Source organism: Chiloscyllium punctatum, chromosome 4, assembly GCF_047496795.1.
Source record: "Chiloscyllium punctatum isolate Juve2018m chromosome 4, sChiPun1.3, whole genome shotgun sequence".
NCBI lineage: Eukaryota > Metazoa > Chordata > Chondrichthyes > Orectolobiformes > Hemiscylliidae > Chiloscyllium > Chiloscyllium punctatum.
In genome coordinates, this window is record NC_092742.1 from 93,444,526 (window position 1) to 93,466,367 (window position 21,842).

The following is a 21,842-nucleotide window of genomic DNA, read 5'->3' on the forward strand; positions in this document are numbered from 1 at the left end:
TTTCTTAAACGTCTCTGTCAGGTTACCCCACAGCCTTATCTTTTTGTGCAGCAAACAATCCTAGCCTGTTTTGCAGAGGAAGAAATGATTTTTTAAAAAAATTATAGAATACAATCCTACAGTGTGGAAACAGGCCCTTTGGCTGAACAAGTCCACACCAACCCTCCAAAAAGTAACTCACCCAGATCCATTCGTCTATTATTACTCATGCACCCAACCTACACATCCCTGAACACTACGGGCAATTTAGCATGGCCAATTCACCCTAACCTGAACATCTTTGGAATGTGGGAGGAAAATGGAGAACATGGAAGAAACCCACGCAGACACGAGGAAAATGTATAAACTCCACACAGTCAGTTGCCCGTGACAGGAATTGAACCCATGTCTCTGGCACTGTGAGGCAGCAATGCTAATCACTGAGCCACCATGCCACTAAAATTAAAATTTGGTTAGATAAATTGATTCTTTGGAGGGTGAGGGAAATGATCATTTCCTGTTTCACATTTTCTAAGCTTCTGTAAAGTCAGGATTAAAGTGATCAATGTATTTCTAAACATTCTCCTACCAGTTGTTGTAATAAAGGTGTTCCTCTTTCCACTATGTTTGAACTGTCCTAATTCAGCTCCTAGTGCACTTGGGTCAACAGCAATAAACTGATATTAAGTATGGTAATCTCCCTCCAAGTGGAGATCTAGTTGCAGGTTGCTGGCTTCTACTTTTGTGCATTCAAAGGACATCCCAGCTGGCAGGAGGCTAGAATAGGGGTGAGATCTGTGCACATTCAGCAAAGATGTCATTTGAAATTGCTTTGGAGTACAACATGCACCACTGGACCCACACACATTCTTGAGATTCATTCCAGAACCAGTTTGGCCTCTTGGCTACTTCTTGCACGTTGAAGCAAATACAGTATTGGTGAGGTATTTGTCCTTCATTAATTCCAGTTCTACTTCTCCCTGGATTGTTCACTATTTCAGCTGTCCATGCTGTTGCTGAGATTAAATCTCTCAATTTTGGTAATTCTGATCTTTTTCCCGTGAACCTGAACTTCATACCTTGAGATTCTCCTGGCCCTTTTGACCTGCTCAAAGTGGGCTACAAATCAAGCAATTCAAAGAAATAACTTGCCAGTCACTCATGGTAAGGATAACAAGGACTTTTGACATCAAAAGAATCAGCTACTAAATACAGATCAATAATTAAAATCTGATCTCTGTGGGGGGGAAGAAAAAAGTCCAGGAACTATTGATAAAGCAAATTACAGCGGATGCTGGAATCTGAAACCAAAAGAGAAAATGCTGGAAAATCTCAGCAAGTCTGGCAGCATCTGTAAGGAGAGAAAAGACCTGACGTTTCGAGTCTAACTGACCCTTTTTCAAAGCTTGTGAAACTCTTGTCCAAATGTTCTGAACTAGGCTTGATTCCCTAATTCCAAACCAAATTGGGCAAGAAGTTTCATATACTTACCTGCAGATTTTTGGGTCCATCTTCTAATAGAGGATTCTTTCAAGCTCATCAAAAATAGAAATTCTCACATAGAAGAATGAAGAAAATCTTCTTGAGACACCCCCCCTTTTCTGAGCACTAAATTCTGTATTCCAGTATGTAAACACAATTTAAATGCCCAAAGTCTCTTTGAGAAGACACAGAGAGAAGGTGAGAGTGCAAGATAAGTGTGTAGGAGTAGTGTGTGGTTGATGGAATAGGATGGTAAGTCAGTGAGGAAAGTAGAGTTGGGAGGGAGGGAGCAATCAGTTCAGGTATGATTATGGGGGCTACTCAAATGGATGGGGTCAGTGGGTAGTATCAAGGTTAGGCAAGGATAGTTGGATGAGGACAGAGTCATGTATAGTGGGTAGGCAGTTGCTGGTAGTTGTAGGGCTGGTCACATCAGATTGGATTGAGTAGATATTCAGGGGTCAGTGAGTTGGGAGTAGTTATTTTGGGTGGGTGGGTGGTGGAAGAGATTCAGGATGGGGTGGAATCATGGGAGGGTGTAGTGGAGAGTCAGGGGGTTAACCTTTAGAGAAACCATAAGTTTGACATCTTAGGAAAATCAGAAAAACAATGCTACTGGTGTGGAGAGTGATCCCCATCAGAAGACTGATTTTGGCCAAAGCCAATTTAGCCTTGTGCCTCTGGTATATGAGCATGGATAGCAAGCTTCCATAGTCACCTGACCTGCGCCAAATTAGGACTGTTCTGGAGTCAGCCAGTGGAGCCTGACTAAAATTGGGGAGGATCCAGTCTTGTGGAACCTTGATTACATAGGTGATTGCCTGTCTCCACTGTGTGGGATTCTGGGCAAGATTTCCAATTAGAATATTTTGTGATAAGTTTATGCTTGTAGGTACTGGATTATTTTACACAGGGTTTCTGCAGGAAACAGACTGTCAACCCATCAATATTATTTATTTACATATGAGTTTTCATGACCATCCAAGAACTTTATAGTCACAATTAGTGGTGTTATTGTCTATTTCCAGATTGCTTTATTTAACTGAATTCAAATTCTCAAATTGCCATGGTATGATTAAAACATATGTTCTCTATGGGTTATTAATCCAGGCCTCGCTATACAAGCAACTCTACTCCCCCAAAAGATGAAACAGGCAGCTTAAAAGTTTTTGCTATTTCAAAGGACACAATACCCTATACTAGCACTAAACAATTCCACTGTGCTATATAAAAACGTACTAGGGATTTGATGGAAATATTTCCTTTACCCCACTGTCTATTAGACCTCCATCTCAAAAGGCCATGTCTCCACTTAAAAAGTTATAAAAATTATGACAGGAACTATTTAGAAGAAAAAAAAAGTTGATATATCTCATCTTCTATTTCACTGCATAAATGGCACCTTGGCAGGACCTATTGGCAGCTTCAATAAATTTTGCGCAGACCACAAACTGGTTGTAAAAGAAAATGTAATAAAAATGCAAATGTCAGTACTTTATCTTCTAAGTTTAATTTTTAATCGTTTCCATCATTATAAATGTCCTACACACTGGTTTCCCAGGAGTTAAATAATGAGACGTACACTCTTTACAGAAACATTGGTTTCCTTCAAATACATCATGAAGGTTTTTTTTATTGCGGCACAACACTAGATAATTTGCAAGAAATAAGTTTAGATCAAACTTGTATAAAATAGCAAAAAATATACGCTGCACTTGGAGGCTCAGTATTTATTGTATCTAAATAATGAGTATCATAAAATCTTGTTCTGCATTTACTTATTATAACATATATACAGGATGTACTGGTAGGAGATTGTTGACTTACATTGCCTGGGTTTCTGCCTTTTTAAATTAATGGGTAGGAAACCAGACACTGTTCAACAATTTCCCCACTAGGATTCCCTTGAGCAAGCCTTCTCTTTCCAAATGTCCCAGTTGGGATCAGTTTGATCTGCTCAAACACATTCAACAGCTGGCAGCTCAGCAACTTGAAAAGATATTACCATTATCTTCTGTCAGAATGAACGTTGGCAAGACTGTCGGAAGTTAATCATTTTCCGGACATTCAGAATTATATTAAGGACAGTAAGACAACACATCTGGTCAGCAATAGTTTTCAAATTAAACATACCAAAATTGTTATTGGAATGATGGCAGCTGAATGAAACCTTTCTTCATAACTTCGAAATAATTCATTTCACTGCTCAACATCAGGGATAAAAGTTCATCACCCCAATCAGAATGTAAACCTGTCTATGGAATTGTCATTTGATTGAAGAGAACATTTTCTTTGAATTGGAATAAATTACAATTTTCTTTATACTTGGAATAATTATGAGTCTTTTATACATTACAATTTTATTTTATCATGGGATTTAATATCAGACAGCTGCATGCCAAAGTGTACAAATCTTGCTCAGTGTAGGAATACTTAAATGGTTTGAGCATCCAGGAAGAACATACTGCATTCACCCAGATCAATTTTATTGAGCTGGAAAACCAGCAAGAATGACACTGGCACACATGGGAAACAGAGGGATTTTTTGAACCTCTGTTCAAGGGGTTATCACCTCAATGTTGTAAAATACAGCATTTTATCTATGTTCTAACTGTCTTCTTTTCCTGTGTTCTGTCTTTTCATTGAAGTACTATTAGGATACAATATAGTTTTTGAAAATGATACAGCTCATTTGATGCCCAACGACCAGGGGTAGACAATATGGCTTGTATGGGTAATATGTAAGATAGCTGCCTCAAATTGCAACACTTTGTTAACCCGCTTATTCAAAGAGAGCAGCAAAACTAGATGTTAACAGACTATTGTAGCATGTAAAGTATATGTGTGCAATAGCAGTTTTATCAACTACATTTGTATACTTTTTGGGTGAACACAATGTGAGGCATTACTTCTTTCTGGTTTTCTCTGGTTAAACCTTAGGCACACTCTGTTCCAGTTCAGCAGCACTACCAGGACATATTAGAGGATCTGTGGAAGACTAACAATGAAATCTACCTCAGTTTATTTTGAGGGTCTTATTTCAGATGTAATTTTAGTGCAATGATTATTTTAACCTTATCTTATTTTCTGCATTCTGAGCAAGAATGAAAATGATTTTGCATATTATGGAAATTTCATAAATCACTTCATGGTTCATAGCCTAAACCATATCTTTGCAGAATTAATTCTACCGTTTTACAAAAATCAAGATTATGATGTTTCAGCCTGTAGTGGATTCAGAAAGCAAGGTACAGTCATAAGTTTTGTTTTAGCTTCAAATTACTAAACTTAATCAAGAACAAGGAACTCTTGCAATATCCAGGTCAACATCACTTCCTCAATTCCAACATTAAACAGAACATCCTTCACAAATACATGAATTGTACAGAATTTTGGACATTTAAGGATGAGATGAAGTGAGATATACATATAGTCATACACACAAGCTTTTTCTCTTTTAGTTTCAGAAATCAATAATAAATTGAAGTAATAAATCATTCAAAAATGAAATGAAGAGGGAGACAAACTCTACAAATTCTGCAAGAAAGGTGAAGGAGTAGATCATGTAGAAATGGGAAAAGTGGTCAAAGAGGCATGGGAAGTAATGGAAGTGCAAATCATTTCAAATTATCACCTTTTATTCAAAATGTATCAGTAATAGCGTGGTTAGAGAAGAGGCAAGAAATCTAAGACATGCAAAGCAAGGGCAAGTACATGAAATAGCTAATGCTCTGCTCCCAGTCTAACAAATACAGCTCGAGTCATTTAACTAGGGCTACATTATTGGTAGTTATGATTAAATAATACTTCCTTCTCTACCAGTGTTGCTGAATTAAGGAAATACCTGTTGAGCAATTTGCTTCCTTTAAATATTCAATAAGTAACACAACAGCAACAAATGCACCAAAAATTTTAATAACTGAGGTAAAATTGATATATGTTTCATACACTGATCTATATGATGAATTAGGCAGCAAACGAGTGTTAGAAGGATGTAAATTATAAATGCATATTGTAGTATAAACATCAGTTTCCATCTTTCCCTGTCCAGAAGACAATACTCAACTGGGGAAGAACTTAGACATTTTTAATCAGCCTGTTCAGACATATTACAACATATGGCTGGGAAAGGAAGTCCTTGAACCTAGATTTTCTGATCAAGAGGTCAGGACACTTCAATTGCTCCCCAAGAACTCTTCAGGGAAGAACTTAGCTTTTTTTAATGAACCTATTTAGTGATGTTATTACGTACCTCGGAGCAGGTGAACGTAAATACAAAGATCCAATCATCATTACCTGTTCTGAATCAATTCTGGAATTGATTTATTTGAGCCTTAAAGGGAGTTCCATTTCTAACTCTGACAATATAAACATAATAAAAATTCCATTTAAAATAAACAAATCAAAACAAATTCATTCTCAGGGTGCAGAGTAGTTAGTTCATGCCAATTAAAATGACTCAGGACAAGATTTCAAATGCCAATAAATGGGAGTCAATGAATCCTGAAGAGATACTAGCAGAGTATAAATATATTAAGATGGCATTCAAAACTATAAACATAATATTTTGTTTCAATATCATACAAAATAATCAAATTTATTCTCAGGAGAAATAAAAAAGGAGTGCTGCTATAATAACCATTTAAGTATTAACCCATCCAGATTCAGAAAACAGAACTTCTGCCTAATCAACAGCTTTACTCTCTTTTGAGTGCCTTAAACCTTCAGTGACAGCTGTAAACCTTTTGACGTATGAAATACAGCCATACATGCCTAGCTAGATTGGTGGATTATGATGGTATAAACCCCTCCTGTGGAATATTATCAGCAATCTTAACCTAAGGTCGTAAAAGAGTAGATTAGAAGAGGTCCACTTAAGTACATCATTCAAACAAAATAACATTCTATGTTTAGATACAGTTCTGTTGCAATCACTTAGTCTCGATTAAAAACTGTATAAGTTGACAGAGGAGAGATTCTAGCACAAGAATTCCATACAATTTCACTGATCATAAACAAATGTGGTTCAGAGTTTGCAAGTTGCAGATTAATAATATTATGAACATTGTTAAGCACTGATATAAAACAAGTCATGATTTGGAGGTGCCGGTGTTGGACTGGGGTGTACAAAGTTAAAAATCACACAACACCAGATTATAAGTCCAACAGGTTTATTTGGAAGCATTAGCTGATGATCACCTGATGAAGGAGCAGCGATCTGAAAGCTAGTGCTTCCAAATAAATCTGATGGACTATAACCCGGTGTTGTGTGATTTTTTAACTATATAAAACAAAGAACTGTTGATGCTGGAAATATGAAACAAAAAATAGAAATTGCTAGAGAAACTCAGCGGGCTTGGCAGTAAATGTGGAGAGAAAACAGAGTTAACATTTCAAGTGACCGGTCTCCACCATTAAAAAGCAACTTGGAAAGATCCAAGATGATGGCGATCTAGGAAGATCGCATTACAGAGCTCTGCACCGCATTGCAAGTGGGACAAAGTTCTAGCCCGCCCTACCTGGACCATGGTGATATCCTGGGACTCTGGAAAGGTCGTGGAATCCCAGGAAACTGTCAGAGTGCAACTTACCTTCATTTTCGTTGTCCAGGGATGCCGAAGAATGGAGGAGGTACATTCAATGCTGGGCCTGTGGCCCAGTCTGCAGGATCCTCAGAGTCTATTTCTAACCAGGTCCTGGTGAAGAAGCTCACAAAATCTTGAGAGATGTTGGGCAAGTAGTTAGAGGAGAAGCTGGCCCCGATCTCTATCATGCTGCAGAAGCATGAACAGCAGCTGGGAGACGTGGAGAAAAGGATGGATGAAGTAGAACACAGAGTCACAGTGGTGGAAGCTGATACTGGCTCCTCCAAGGATACGATCCAGGCCCCGGAGATGCAGGTCCATAATTTGCTTAACCAGGTTAATGACCTCAAGAACAGGGGCAGGAGAAAAAATATTCGGATTGTTGTTCTGCTGGAGGTTAAGCAAGGTGTGCGGCCAGTGGAATTTACTGAGGACTGGTTGCTGAAATGCTTTAACTTGGAGACTGAAGTAGGAGGCTCACTGGGTCACGGCGCAGAGACAGATCTGGACCAACATCCTTCTCCTATCTTGGTGCAATTTCATCACTATAGAGGATATGGAGAGAATCACGGAAGCTTCCAGAATCCAGGGGAAGAATCCGAAGGCTCTAGTTTACAAGAGCTCGAAGATCACGTTCTTCCAGGACTTTTCAGCAGTACTAATCCAGAAAAAAAAATCCTCTGATAGTGTCAAGAGAAGACAGAGAGTTCAGGATCCAGTTCTCTCTGAGGTATCTGGCGGTGCCTCGGATCACCTTAGATGGATCTGTACATCTCTTTGAAACGTCGGTGAATGCAAGAGACTTTGTGGACGTATTAACTTAATCTGAACAATCTAGTGTATACAAATAGTAATGTTATTTGGGTATGTCTCTGTTTTTCTTTAAAAAAGAGGAAGTTGGTTGGGGCTTTCTTTCTTATTTTTTATTATTGGTAATAATCTGGTGTAAACTATGCTCGGGGGCATTTGGAAGCTGTACTTTCAATTTCCAAGTTAAGTTATACCAAAGGATAGGTGGGGTACTTACACTTTTTTTTCCAAAATTTCTTTGTTCACATTGTTATCCCATGGTATATTTTCTTTCTTTTCTGCTTGTGCTTGCGGTGCAGCTCTAGCTAGGAGGAGGGAAAATGGTTGGGATGGCTATAGCTTATGGACAGTTTATGCCTGGTTCAGGTATTTCAATGCTCTGGCTGCAGTATTAAGTGGGATGGGAAGTTGGGTCCTCAGATGTTAGATACCCCCTTTGGGCAGGGGGTGCATTCCCCTATTCAGCACCATTGGCATTTTATGTGTTGGTTTGTTTTTTTTGTTTTTTGTTGATTATCATTTTTGATAGCTTTGGAGGTTTGTTGACTGTAGTGGTTTTAGTTTATGCAGTTTTTATGTTCAATGGATCGTGTGACACTAAGGCTTGGCAATTTGTAATTTGAGTTCCTCCTCTCTGGAATCTAAATGTTACCGCAGAAGGTTACGGCTAATGACTTGATTAAATGGTGTACTGGAACATCAAGAGGAGTCACTCTCCAATTAAGATGAAGAAGGTACTCTTGAGTCTTAGAAAGGAAAAGGTGGATATTTCTTTATCACAGGAGACACACTTGGATGATAGGGAGCATTTGAAACTACAGCAGAATGGCTTTGACCGGGTTTACTTTTCATCTTTTAATACCAGAAGTAGGGGAGTGGCTATCTCCCATTTAAGTTACTACAGTGTGTTAATGACACACATGGGAGGTTTGTAATCCTCCAAGCCTGTTAAACGGGGAAGAATATGGTGTTTTAAATGTTTACTGCTCATCCCCTCAAATTTCTGGGAGATGGATTCTCTAAACTGGTCAGTCTCGAGTCCCAGCGTATCATTATAGGGGGAGATTTTAATTATCTTATGGATCCCATGGTAGACAGATTGCCCAAAGGCCCCCTAATACCCTCTGTATAAACTAAACAATTAGTGTGTCTGCATGTGGAGTTAGGGTTGGTTGACGTCTGGAGATGTCGCCAGCCTACTAGCAGGGATTTTACATTTTTTTTCCAGTCTACACAGATGTCACACCAGGATTGATTTTTTTCTGAACCCCGTGACAACCCTGGGCTTGGTGGCACCTTGTACGATTGGTCATATTACCATCTCCAATCACATTCCAGTATACCTGTTGGTTAAGATTAAGGATGCTATAGTGGGCCTGAGGCACTGGCGAATGGATCCCTTTATCCTTAAGGATAATAAATTTAGGGTGTAGGTTTACTCGCTGAGCTGTACGTTTGATATCCAGACGTTTCATTACCTGGCTAGGTAACATCATCAGTGGCGACCTCCAAGTGAAGCAAAGCTGTTGTCTCCTGCTTTATATTTATATCTTTCTCCTGGATGGGGTTCCTGGGGTATAAATAAAAAGCAGGAGACAACAGCTTCGCTTCACTTGGAGGTCGCCACTGATGATGTTACCTAGCCAGGTAATGAAACATCTGGATATCAAACCTATAGCTCAGTGAGCAAACCTACACCCTAAACCTCAACCTGAGCTACAAACCTTCACAAAACTTGATAATAAATTTGTGGAGTACTTCTCTAAGGAATTTAGGGCGTTCTTACACATTAATTCAGGCTCAGTTTGTCGCCCATCCGTCCTTCGGCAAACTGCCAGAGCCTATGCCAAGGAGTTAGTTATTTCCTACTCTGCCAGTAGGAAGCGGCAGAAGAGCGAGCAGCAAAGTGCCCTCGAAGCACGGTTTAAGGCAGCCAAGAAGGCTTACTTTGACAGACCCTCATTGGCCAAGCTAGGGGATTATGGTGCTGCAGTCTGCATTGAATTCCATGTTCATGCTGACAGCAAAGAAGGAGCTTACTTTCGCAAAACAAAGGTTATATGAGCATGGTGACAAGCCAGGCAAGTACATAGCATATCTCACCAGGAAAAGGTGTGTCCCTCAAGCCATTATGTCAATTAAGGAAGGATCTGGGAACCTAACATGTGATTCTGAAAACATGAATGTGACATTCTAGAGATGTTACACTGAATTATACCAATCTGAAGGTTATGAAGAAGGGCGGGCCAAGATGGAGTTCTTTTTCATGGATCTGGAGCTCCCAGGTGTGACCTCGGATCAATGCCCCGTTATCAGAGCAAGAGGTGCAGGAGGCTGTGAAGCAGCTTTAGAGTGGAAAGGCACCCAGTCCTGATGGACTTCCCAGTGAATTCTATAAGGAATTTAGAAATATATTGTCAGGCTCGGTGCTCAACATGTTCAATGACTTGTACAGTCATGATTGTCTCCTGCTATCTCTAAGAAAGGCCAATATTTTGCTTATTCTTAAAAAAGGGAAGGTCTCGGAGGATTGTACTTCTTACAGGCCCATTTCACTCTTAAATGTGGACTTTAAAATTCTCTCTAAGAGTCTTGAATTAAGACTGGAGACTGTGCTACCTTCTATTGTTAAAGAGGACCAGACAGGCTTTATAAAGGATCACAGATCTTCCAATAATGTTAGGAGGCTGCTTAATGTAATTCAAGTGTGTCAACAACAGTCAATACAGGGATTGGTGATTTTTCTAGATGCAGAGAAGGCACTTGACCGAGTTGAGTGACTGTACCCTTTTTCATACTCTAGAGCGGTTTGACTTGGGTGAAGCCTTTATAAGATGGGTAAAGGTTCTCTACGGTGACTCTCTCGCTGTGGTCATCACCAATGGGGTGCGATCAAGCAACTTTAGTATTTTTAGGAGCAACCGCCAGGGCTGTTCCCTTTTGCCATTGCTTTTTATATTGGTGATTGAACCTTTGGCGGAGACCATTCATAGGGATCCTCATATATTGGCTCCAGAAGTGGGGTAAAACTTACATAAGATTTTCTTGGTACACAGATGATGTCCTTTTTTTTTGTCAAATCTAGCAGTTTTGATGCCCCACCTGATACAATGCATCAGCTCGTTTGGCACCTTTTCGGGGTACAAGATTAATTTTGCAAAATCACATGCTATACCTATGGGTGGTCTTATGAAGGTGCTAGGTCTTGAGGGCAAATCTCAATTTCCATTTAAGTGGTCACGGTGGGGGGAGGGGGTGTTATATATTTGGGCATATTAATCACTCTAATTCTTGATTGGTTGTTTAAAGCCAATTTTGTTTAATTATTCGACAAAATCAAACAAGACCTTCAAAGATGGAAGGCGCTTCTGATCTCATGCAACAAAAGAGTTTGAATAGCCCTGCATTCTTAACATAGTTATGGATTTAACAGTATAATTTATGGGAATAAGGGGTTACTTTTCTTTTTGACAAATATGTACAACTCATATCTACCTTTTTCAACTCTTCTGCACTCGCAGCAGTGTTTATATTCAGTCTCACTGTGGTAGTTAAAGCTACAATTTGATCCATTGCATTTTTCTTCTGAGCTCCTTTCAGACTTGCTCTTATGAGCATCAATAAATCCCATGGATTATCCACGTTACTTCTAGCATGCTCAAAGGTGTCCCACTCTACTACAAAGGAAATATTTAGACCTGCAGTTTTTACTTCCACTGTCAACAACTTTCTTTCTGCTCTGAAGAGGATCCTGAGATTTCCCAGCTGTCCCTTCTTTACCCTGGCTACTTGCTGTCCCTTCACTCTTCCATTTTCTATCCTTCTTGGGTTAACGAATGTGACAGTAAACATTTTTATAGATCAGCCCACATCAGCCATCTCCACTGTTCTAGCTGTTGCAATCCTTTGGCTTTCAACTCAGATTCTAATTGATGGAGAGACTGAATTTTTAAATTCTTCCAAGAGAATAAGTTTCCTTAGAGATTGATACCTTGCTTTAACCCCTACTGCCCATATCCAATGCTATACTCTTTCAATGTAGGTCGGCGCAGGCTGTTGCCTTAAATTTTTTAACTTTTTACCTTAATGCCTCAGGAGCTAACTCGTACTTATCAAGAATAGTCTTGTTTTGCTTTAAAACTGTGCCATAATCCATAGAAACCTCTTCTGAAAGCGATGCATAAATCTTATGAGCTCTTTCTGCCAACCTGCTCTGCATAGGCAGTGTCAAGATTTTCTTTGGCTACTTTTTTATTTTCCTACTTTCTTGGATGACATAAAGAATGCCTTCACATTCTTTTCCTCAAATCTTGGAAGGGCTTACACAAGCTTAAACACTTCAAGACTGGACTTCAAGGTATGGGGTAGGTTGTTGCTCATTAGAAATTTCCTTTGCGCCTGAGGCCTTTTTTGTCTTCAGATTTCTAAACTGGCAGTACCTATCCCTCTCTCTCTCTCCCCTTTTTTTCTTTATTGCCTTTTTTCCCCCTTTGCAATTCTAATTCTGGCTGTTTAAGTACTCTTTCTTTTTTCTTTCTTCTCTCTGATATTCTTTTTCATCTTTCTGAAGTGCTCATTTAATCTCTCCGAAGTACTCCACATTTTAGATCTCTAAAGTACTGACTTTTCTTTTCCTTAAGTTCAAGCTTTTAAATGTCCATTGCCCTTTCAATTTCAAACCACTTCATTTATTTTTTATTTTCAAGCTACTTTCTTGCTTTTTCAGGCTCAAGATGCCTTAACTACAACTGTATTCTTGCGAACTTAACTGATTCACCACTTATTATACCTAGTTCCTCTCGTAATTTCTTTAATTCAAAAAGTTTATCTGCCTTCTTAGGTTTAAATGCATCTCCACTTTTAACTCCCTTGCCAATTTTATTACCTTAGTCGAATTGTGTGAACCATTCAGGGATACCTCTTTCACCTTTAAGAATGTTTTGGAAACTTGCAATGCCATTTTGGTTTTATAACATGAAAAATTTGGAATAGGTCCTTCTACCCTTTAACAATTACTATTACTCTATGTCCAATTTCACACTGCCCTTGTCAAGATTCTAGATGAGCATTCATTTTTACAACTCTGATGGGAGCAACGTGTTGGTAATCAAGCCCCACTACTCCACAAACCATACCATTCTTGTGAAATCATTCTTTTCAAATCAACTACCAAAATTGGCCAAATTGTTACTTTTATTACTACTCTCCAGCATTAGGAAAGCAGTGGTGTACTGGTAATATAACTGGACTAATATTCCAAAATTCCATGTTTTGTTCTGGGGACATAGACTCAAATCTCACCATGGCAAAAGGTGAAATTTGAATTCAATAACAACCTGGAATTAAAAGCCATGGTGACCATGTGACCACTGTGGATTGTTATAAACACCTGTCTGGTTCACTAATATACTTCAGGGAAGAAAATCTGCCATCTGGTCTGACCTATGTCCAACTTCAGACACAGCAATTTTGCTGACTTTTAATGATCCTCTATAGTGGCCTAGCAAACCAGTCAGTTCAATTTGGAATGGACAGTAAATGCTGGTCCAGCCAGTGATATCCACATCCCACGACTAAGTTGAAAAAAACCATGAAACTCTCTCCAAGTTCCTTTAACAAATTTAAGATTAAGGTAAGATTAATATTAACTGCAAATAAACACATGTATATAACAAATGTGACAATACAGTTCTGTGGATATGGTATAGGTTTTTAAATAAAGACAGGCTAAAGAAGAAAACCACCCCATTGATGACCTTTCAGGGATTATGAGATAGTCAGAGAAATTTAATATTTGAGAACTTTCTTAGATTCCCACAATTATTTCTCTGAGAGAGTTCTGTGCAACTTGTCCTGCTGTAAAGTTACTTTTTGAGGAGATAGGAAAAAGTTTTATTTACTGCACACATTGGAGGCATTTGTCTCTACTACACAGCCAACTTGGAAAAACAGACACTAGCTCCAGAAAGATGCTGCTAGCCAACCATCAGCATACAGACCTCATCTCTTCAAAACCAAGTTTACCCAGGCATTAAAGCCCTAAACTTCATCTATTATATCTCTCTTCAAAGCTTTGATTTCTCACTTTTCAAAGTTACTCGACCTTCCTGTAATTAAGTCATAGCTCATATTATCATTGAGAAATTCCAAGATGTTAGATGTCCCTTCAGAACCTTGCTTAACCCTTTTTGACCCAGAGTGTCCTTCAATTCTATATTCCAATTCCTCATAGTTTTCAAATATAAATATCTATTTTTAACAATACATTCCCCATATCACGGAATTATGCACTTGAACCCCAAGGTCCCTCTGCTCCTCCCTCAAAATTGTACTATTGAGCTTATATTGTCTTTCCATGTTTCTTCTACCAAAATGCATTACCTTACTTTTCTCTGCACTGAAATTCATCTGCCAGGTGTCTGCACATTTAGCCAACTTGTCAACATCTCTCTGAAGTCACTCAGCATCATCTTCACAATTCACTATTCTCCCCAACTTTGTATCATCTGCAAATTTTGAGATTTTGCCCTGAACACCCATCTTCAAATCATTTATATAAATCAGAGAAAGCAAGGGACCAAAAACCAATACTTGGGATCACCACTTAGAACTTTTCTTAAGTCTTCATTTTACTGAAATTAAGGACTACAACCTCACCACTTCCCAATCACTGCAGCTGACCAGGCCCTTGAAAGTGTCGCACATTCCAAACAATCTCATCCCACACAAAGCCACAATAAAGGTTCCCCATAACTTTACTTTCTGCTCCACATCTGTTTAATAGATTTTACTAATTCTATTGATGGTGCCACCAAACACGTCTTTCTATTCCCTTTCATCATTCTGAAAGGTCTGTTCCTTCCATAAGATTCTGGTCCATTCCCCAATAACCTCAACACTCCCATTCCATTTCAAAAGCATATTTCTATTCAAGTTATTTTATCTCCTTTTCTCACTGTCCAATGCACCTAACAAGCAAATTGGTCATTTACATGCACGTCTTGAGTTTTACTGTATTTACTGCTTCCAATGGAATCTGCTCCACAGTTGGAAGACAAAACACAGACTCGATTGTTGTTTTGTGGAATACCTCTGTTCAGATCACAAGCATGGCAGATCTTCTGGCCACCTGTCGTTTTAATTCTCTTTTTCTCTCATACAAATCTCTCTGCCCTTAAACTCCTGTAAGGGTCTAGTGAAGCTCAATGCAAGTTTAAGGAACAGCAGTATATCTTTCAATTAAGTACAATTGAACTCAATTTTGCAGTTGTTCACCAATCTGCCATTCAAATTTCCTCGAGATATCTCATCTTTTTCTTTACCTGTTCCATCACCACTTTCCCTGGTTTTGCACTGACAATTTGTTTGTCAGCTAATATCTCTTGTCTTAAACCCTATTTCAGATGTTCTCTTTTGTTGATTTTTCTCCCTCTCAAAAGGGTGGCATGGTGGTCCAGTGGTCAGCAATGCTGTCCCACTCAGGCAGGGACCCAGACTGAATTCCACTCTCGGATGAATGTGTGTATTAAGATTTCACATTCCTCCTCCCCCCCCGGTCTGCGTGGGTTTCCTTTGGGTGCTGTATTTTTCTCCCACAATCCAGAGATGTGCAAGGCTAGGTGGATTGGCCATGCTAACTTGCCCATAATGTCCAGGGATGTGGAGGCTAGGTGGATTAGCCACAGAAAATTAAGGGTTTCAGGGATAGGGAGGATGTGTGGGTTTGGGTGAGATGGTTTTCGGAGGATCGGTGTGCATTTGATGGGCTGAATGGCCTGCTTCCACACTGTAAGGATTCTAGAATTCTATTCTATGATTCCATGATTATTTCAGCTGCTTAAACCCTATTATGTTTTTACTTTGTCCAGTCCTGTCAAAAGGTTACTGACCTGAAATGTTAATTGGTTTCTCTCTCCACAGATGCTGGCAGACCTGTAGAGATTTTTCAGCATTATCTGTTTTTGTTTCAGATTTCCATCATCTATAGCATTTTGATCCTGTACCAAAATCTCTAAGCTTGATTAACTTAATTGTACTGAACCCCTATCAATGCACCAAATGGATACATAGGGTTTACGCAGTTAATGCTATGATATTGCAATACTACATATTCCAATCTGAAGTTAACAGTGCACATCCAGTGTGCAGCTTTTGACAAATTTATAAGCCTGTAACAACAGATATGTGGACAGATTAGAGAAACTGGAGTTGTTTTTCCTAGCAGGAAGATTCTTCACCAGAAAAGGTTCAGGGGTAATTTAATAGAAGTGTTAAAACTGTGAGGGGGATTGATCAAATAAAATTTGAAAAATGCTTCCAGTGGCATAAGTAGCACCAGACAGCACAGAAGTATGGTAATTGCCAAAAAAAAAGTGACAGTGCATTCAGGTATAGAGATTAAGTCAGCAGTCTGCTTCTGGTGTATAATCACCTGCTCCCCTCACTTCCACCCCCAGTCCTGAAGAAGAGTTATACCAAAACATTGACTTCTCTATCTCCTGATGCTGCCGGCTTGCTGTGTTCTTCCAGCCTCCTGTTTGTCTACTTTGGATTCCAGCATCTGCAGTTGTTTTATCTCTAACTAAGTGACAGCTTTGTGTTTGTAATACATTTGCATGCCATGAATATTATTTAGCATAAACCTTTTAGAAAGACAATCTATCTTCAAGTTCATTTAAAGGTGGTGCGTCAAGAACTTTTTCACAGTTGCATCTGATGTCAGCCATTTTCCTAGTGTCACATTGAAGCCTGGTGCAAGCAAGGGTGGGTTAGGGGTGAAGGAATAGGGTTTGAAATCTGAGGGTTCAATTGAATACAAGGTTGTAAGGGCATACAAGAGAGGTTAAAACAGTGGTGGCAGGGATATGGAAGAATAAGGTAAGAAAGACATGGCTTCCTATGGTGGGGTGCTGAGGAACATCTGGGCAAAATAAGAAAATGAGAAGGCTAAAAGGTGGGGATAATATTGTCCAAATGTGTATCAATGTTAGGCTGGCTGAGTCTTTACTGAGCTTTGAGTTCACCCATCACACTTCAATCATCCCCACTGAGATTTCTCTCAGAGAATATGCCTTAAAATGCAAAGGGAGGGAGGGCTAGCTGAACCTGCAAATTTAGTCATGTCACACAGAATGAAAAGAGAAACACATGAACCTTCGATCAAGAGTGAACAAAAGAAACACTGCATTAGTTCTTCCACGGTACAGGAGATGTTCCTAACTCCCTTGTAACCACCACTATTTGTGACAATCAATATTTGCCAACCATGAGGGCTACCAGCATATTTAGCTCTCTGAGTAAGCTTGTCACAAAGATGAATAAGGTGAAACCAATGTGATTTGAATGACGATTTTGTTTTACCTCAGTAGATTAGCATGCTCTATAAGGTGTAAATTTGCAAGTGAAATTTAAATTTGGAGAAAAGAAAATCCATTCTACCTTTGTGCTCTTAAAGTGTTATGTTAATGCCAATGAAGTTGAAAAGTTATACAGCTTCCTTGCTTGACTAGGACTTTTATAGCTCACCTGGAACTGCTGTATTGTCAGCTGACTATGGATTTCATTGTCCAAAAGTTTCCTCTGACATGGAATTACATGCCTCCTGCACACATCACTGGCATTTCAAATTGAATTGTGATTGAAGAGAAATAGTAAGAGAGTTGAAGCAGCACACACATTTGGATCTGCTGCTGGGACTGCCACACTGATCAAGACTCAGTGATTTGGGTCTTGTCAGTGCCAAATATTGTAATTTGAGGTGTGTGCCACTAGATGTCCTGTATGAGCTAGGTAAAGGAAAATAGTGTGATACCGTTAAATCCACAGGTCTCTCATCACTAACATTCGCTTATCCTGAGCTTCCTGAGAAGTTCAGCCATTTTTGATTTACTAAATGCAATTATTTTAGATCATTTTGGTCTTAGGTAAAGTTTTAAGGCAACTGAGCAGCCACAACAATGCTTACAAACCTAGCATAATGGATCACTGATTTGCTTCAGTAGTGCAACTGTGAAACCTTCATATTGCGGACTTCATTTAAACATATAAAAGGTTTATCTTACATCACAATACAATTTCTAGGCAATTAGAATCTTGAACAAGAGTCTACTGAGAGAACTTGTCAGAAGAACTTGACTCGCAAAACAGCCAAAGATAAAATGAGGAAAACCTCTTGTATGTAGTGAATGGCCCCCATCTAGAAAGCACTGTTTGAATTAGCAGAGAACACAGTCAACTCCACTTTCCTGCCTTATCACCACAACCCTTGATATCCTTAATGATTAAAAATCTATCTCAGTTTTGAATATTCTTAATGACCCAGTCTGAACAGTCCTCTGCAGCAAAGAATTACATAGATTCACTACCCACTGAGAGAAGGAATGCCATCCTGAAAATGCCCCCCTTATCACAACTCTATCTTCTATTATTTATCCAATCTCCTCTACACATTAATATTCCACCTCCAACACAATGGGCTCTTATGAAGTAGTCTAATGTTTGGTACCTTATTAAATACCTTTTGAACATCCTAATGTATTACATCTATTGCTTCCCTTTTATCTATACTACTTGTTATCTCGTCAAAGAATTCAAGTAAATTCAAAGATTTGTAGTAAATTTGGCAGGCATGATTTCCTCGTCATGAAGCTATGATTATCTGCTTGATCATATCAGGTACTTCTAAACACTCTACTATTACATCCTTCATAATAGACTCCACCATTTTCCCTACAATAGATGTTAAGCTAACTGGCCCATAGTTATCTGACTTACTGTCTTCTTCCATTTTTAAATAAAGGTTTTACATTGGCAGTTTTCCAATCCTCTGAGACACTTCCAGAATCCGAGGATTCTTAACAAAAGTTTTCGGTATCTAAGGACTTACTCATCTTTAGCCTTACGAGTTATTGTATTTATTTATTCTTGCCTTTTTGTCCCTTGTTTATGTAGTAATTTTGGAATGTTATTAGTGTCTTCTCCTGTGAAGGCTGATGCAAAGTATTTATTCAACTCCTGTTGTCATTCTCTAAGGGTCCAATATTCAATTTAGCTTCCCTCTTCAGTATATTTAAAGAAGATCTCTTGTCTGCCTTGAAAGCTTATCTTGTTCCTCTTTATTATTGTTTGGGTGTCTTTTGTTGGTTTTTTGAAACTTTCCCAATCCACTAACTAACCATAATCTTTGCCACACTGTATATTTTTCTTCCAATGGGATGTTAGCCTCAACATCCCTAGTTAACTATGGCTGCCTTACCTCCTTCCTAGAATCCTTCTTTTTCACTTGGATACTTCTTTGCTGTGAGCTGTGAATTTTTTAAAAATGTCTCCCATCATTCCTCATTAAGTCTATGCTGCTATACTCCTTTCCCAGTCCACCCCAGATATCTCTGCCCTCATTCCAAATTTTCCTTGAAGTCACACACCATTCTGATTTGAACACGTATCGTAATTTCTTCTTCATGGTTGAGTCAAAATCCTGGAATTCTCTACCAAAAACACTGTTAGAGCATCTTCACTGCATTGACTGCAGTGGTTCAAGAAGGTGGCTCACTGTCACCTCAAGGCCAATTAGTGATAGGCAATAAGTACTATTGTTACTGGTGACACCATTTGACTTAAAAAGGTCAATGACTGTAAAGTACTGAACAATGGATGCTGTACAATAAATCTTTGGGTGCACAATATAGGTGATATCACCAGATTGCATCTTTATGTCCATAAAAAAACAAAAGTACTGTGTGGGAAGCTGTTCGCAAGTGACGTGCCCCTTGAAATTGGTTTCAACAGCCTTTGAGAGCACAGATATGGAGATTTCCAAATGCATAATCTTGGTTGATTAAATAATAGTAAATTCTGCAATTGAGCTCCAGCAAACAACTGACAGCACCACAAGAGTAGGAGTCTGTCCAAAGATAGAAATTGTATGTTAGGATTCATTACTGATATTCAATGCTATCTTTCTGGACTAAGTTACAATGCTCAAGTACAGCTGCAATAGCTCCTGGCATAAATTGGATGGTTTGGCATAGGTCCTATAAACTTCTGAGGCACTTTTCTTGGCATAGAAATATGTGGCTTTTATTGCTTGACCACATCTCTGCAATGTTTTAAAGTCAGGTTTCTGGCATGCAGTGAAGGAATCCTTACCTAGCTTGTTGCTTGAATAGTCTTGGATAGCACCAAACACAGCAGCAACATGTGAGTTTTGTCTGCTGCCTGCATGTAACTGAAGTATTTTGTTGCAGGCAGAAATTAATTTTTCATAATATGTCTTGGCAAGTCTAACTTGTCCATATTCAGCGCTCTGAACTTGGCCTACCTTGAAACTATATCCAGCTTTGATACGATTCTGGACGGTCTCATTGTCAGCCTGTTTGCCACATAGGATAGCATACCTGAAATAGAAAGGTATGATGTTACATGCACTGAAAACAAAACATAATATGGCTTTACTTCAGTTGGTTTAGTTTGCTTGGTTGTCGAATGTGCACATTCAGCAGCTGCTCAGTAACCATCAGAGAAAATCCAGATTCTGTGACCCTTTTCACAGTTAATTAAGAATCTGGCTGCGAGCAGTACATTCAGAACAAGACAAAGCCACTTGGTGCATGAAAGCTCACTCCTCCAACATCCAAGTGTACTAATCTTAGTCATGTGTGTTCCAGCTTTCCCAGCAGACTGTTTCAATAATTTATCACTGAGTACATAGAACATAACAGCGCAGTACAGGCCCTTCGGCCCTCGATGTTGTGCTGAACCGTGGAACCAATCTGAAACTCATCTATCCCATACTATATCATTTTCACATATATGTTAATCCAATGACCATTTAAATTCCGTTAGAGTTGGCAAGTCTATTACTGTTGAAGCCAGGGCGTTCCACCTCCCTACTACTCTCTGAGTAAGGAAACTACGCCTGATATCTGTCCTATACCTATCACCCCTCAATTTAAAGCTATATCCCCTCATGCTAGCCATCACCATCCAAGGAAAGAAAGTTCTCACTGTCCACCCTATCTAACCCTCTGATAATCTTGTATGTCTCAATTAAGTCACCTTTCAACTTTCTTCTCTCTAATGAAAACAGTTTCAAGTTTCTCATAAGTCCTTCTCTTCATACCAGGTAACATCCAAGTAAATCTCCTCTGAACTCTCTCCAAAGCTTCCACATCCTTCCTATAGTGTGGTGACCAGAACTGTTCGAAATATTTCAAGTGTGGCCGCACCAGAGTTTTGAACAGCTGCAACATGACCTCATGGATCCGAAACTCAGTCCCTGTACCAATAAAAGCCAATACACCATATGCCTTCTTAACAACCCTATCAATCTGGATGGCAACTTTCAGGGATCTATGTATATGGACACCGAGATCACTTTGCTCAGCTACACTATCAAGAATCTTACCATTATCCCAGTACTCTGTATTCCTATTGCTCCTGCCAATGTGAATCACCTCACATTTTTCTACATTAAACTCCATTTGCCACCTCTCAGCCCAGCTTTGCAGCTTATCTAAGCCCCTCTGTAACCTGCAGCATCCTTTGGCATTATCCACAACTCTACTGATCTTAGTGTCATCTGCAAACTTACAAACCCATTCTTCTACGCTCTCATTCAGGTCATTTATTAAAATGACGAACAGCAGTGGGCCCAAAGCACATCCTTGCAGTACACCACTAGTAACTGAACACCAGGATGAACATTTCCTATCAACCACCACCCTATGTCTTCTTTCAGCTAGCCAATTTCTGATCTAAACTTCTAAATCACCCATAATCCTATGCCTCAATATTTTGTGCAGTAGCCTACCATGGGGAACCTCATCAAAAACCATACTGAAACCCACATACACCACATCAACTGCTTTACCCTCATCGACCCGTTTGGTCACCTTCTCAAAGAACTCAATACGGTTTGTGAGGCACAACGTTCCCCTCACAAAACTGTGTTGATTATCCCTAATCAACCTATTCCTCTTTAGATCA

General features: G+C 39.2%; 1 protein-coding gene across 1 annotated transcript in view; it reads right to left on the reverse strand.

Annotated features, from left to right (window-relative positions):
• The window catches only part of LOC140476541 (regulator of microtubule dynamics protein 3-like), a 244,186-nt gene that overhangs the window by 49,678 nt on the left and 172,666 nt on the right, over positions 1-21,842 (reverse strand). The window contains exon 7 of the mRNA XM_072569320.1: positions 20,176-20,251. Coding sequence (XP_072425421.1) covers positions 20,176-20,251 — 76 coding nt within the window. The remainder of the gene's footprint in view (positions 1-20,175; positions 20,252-21,842) is intronic.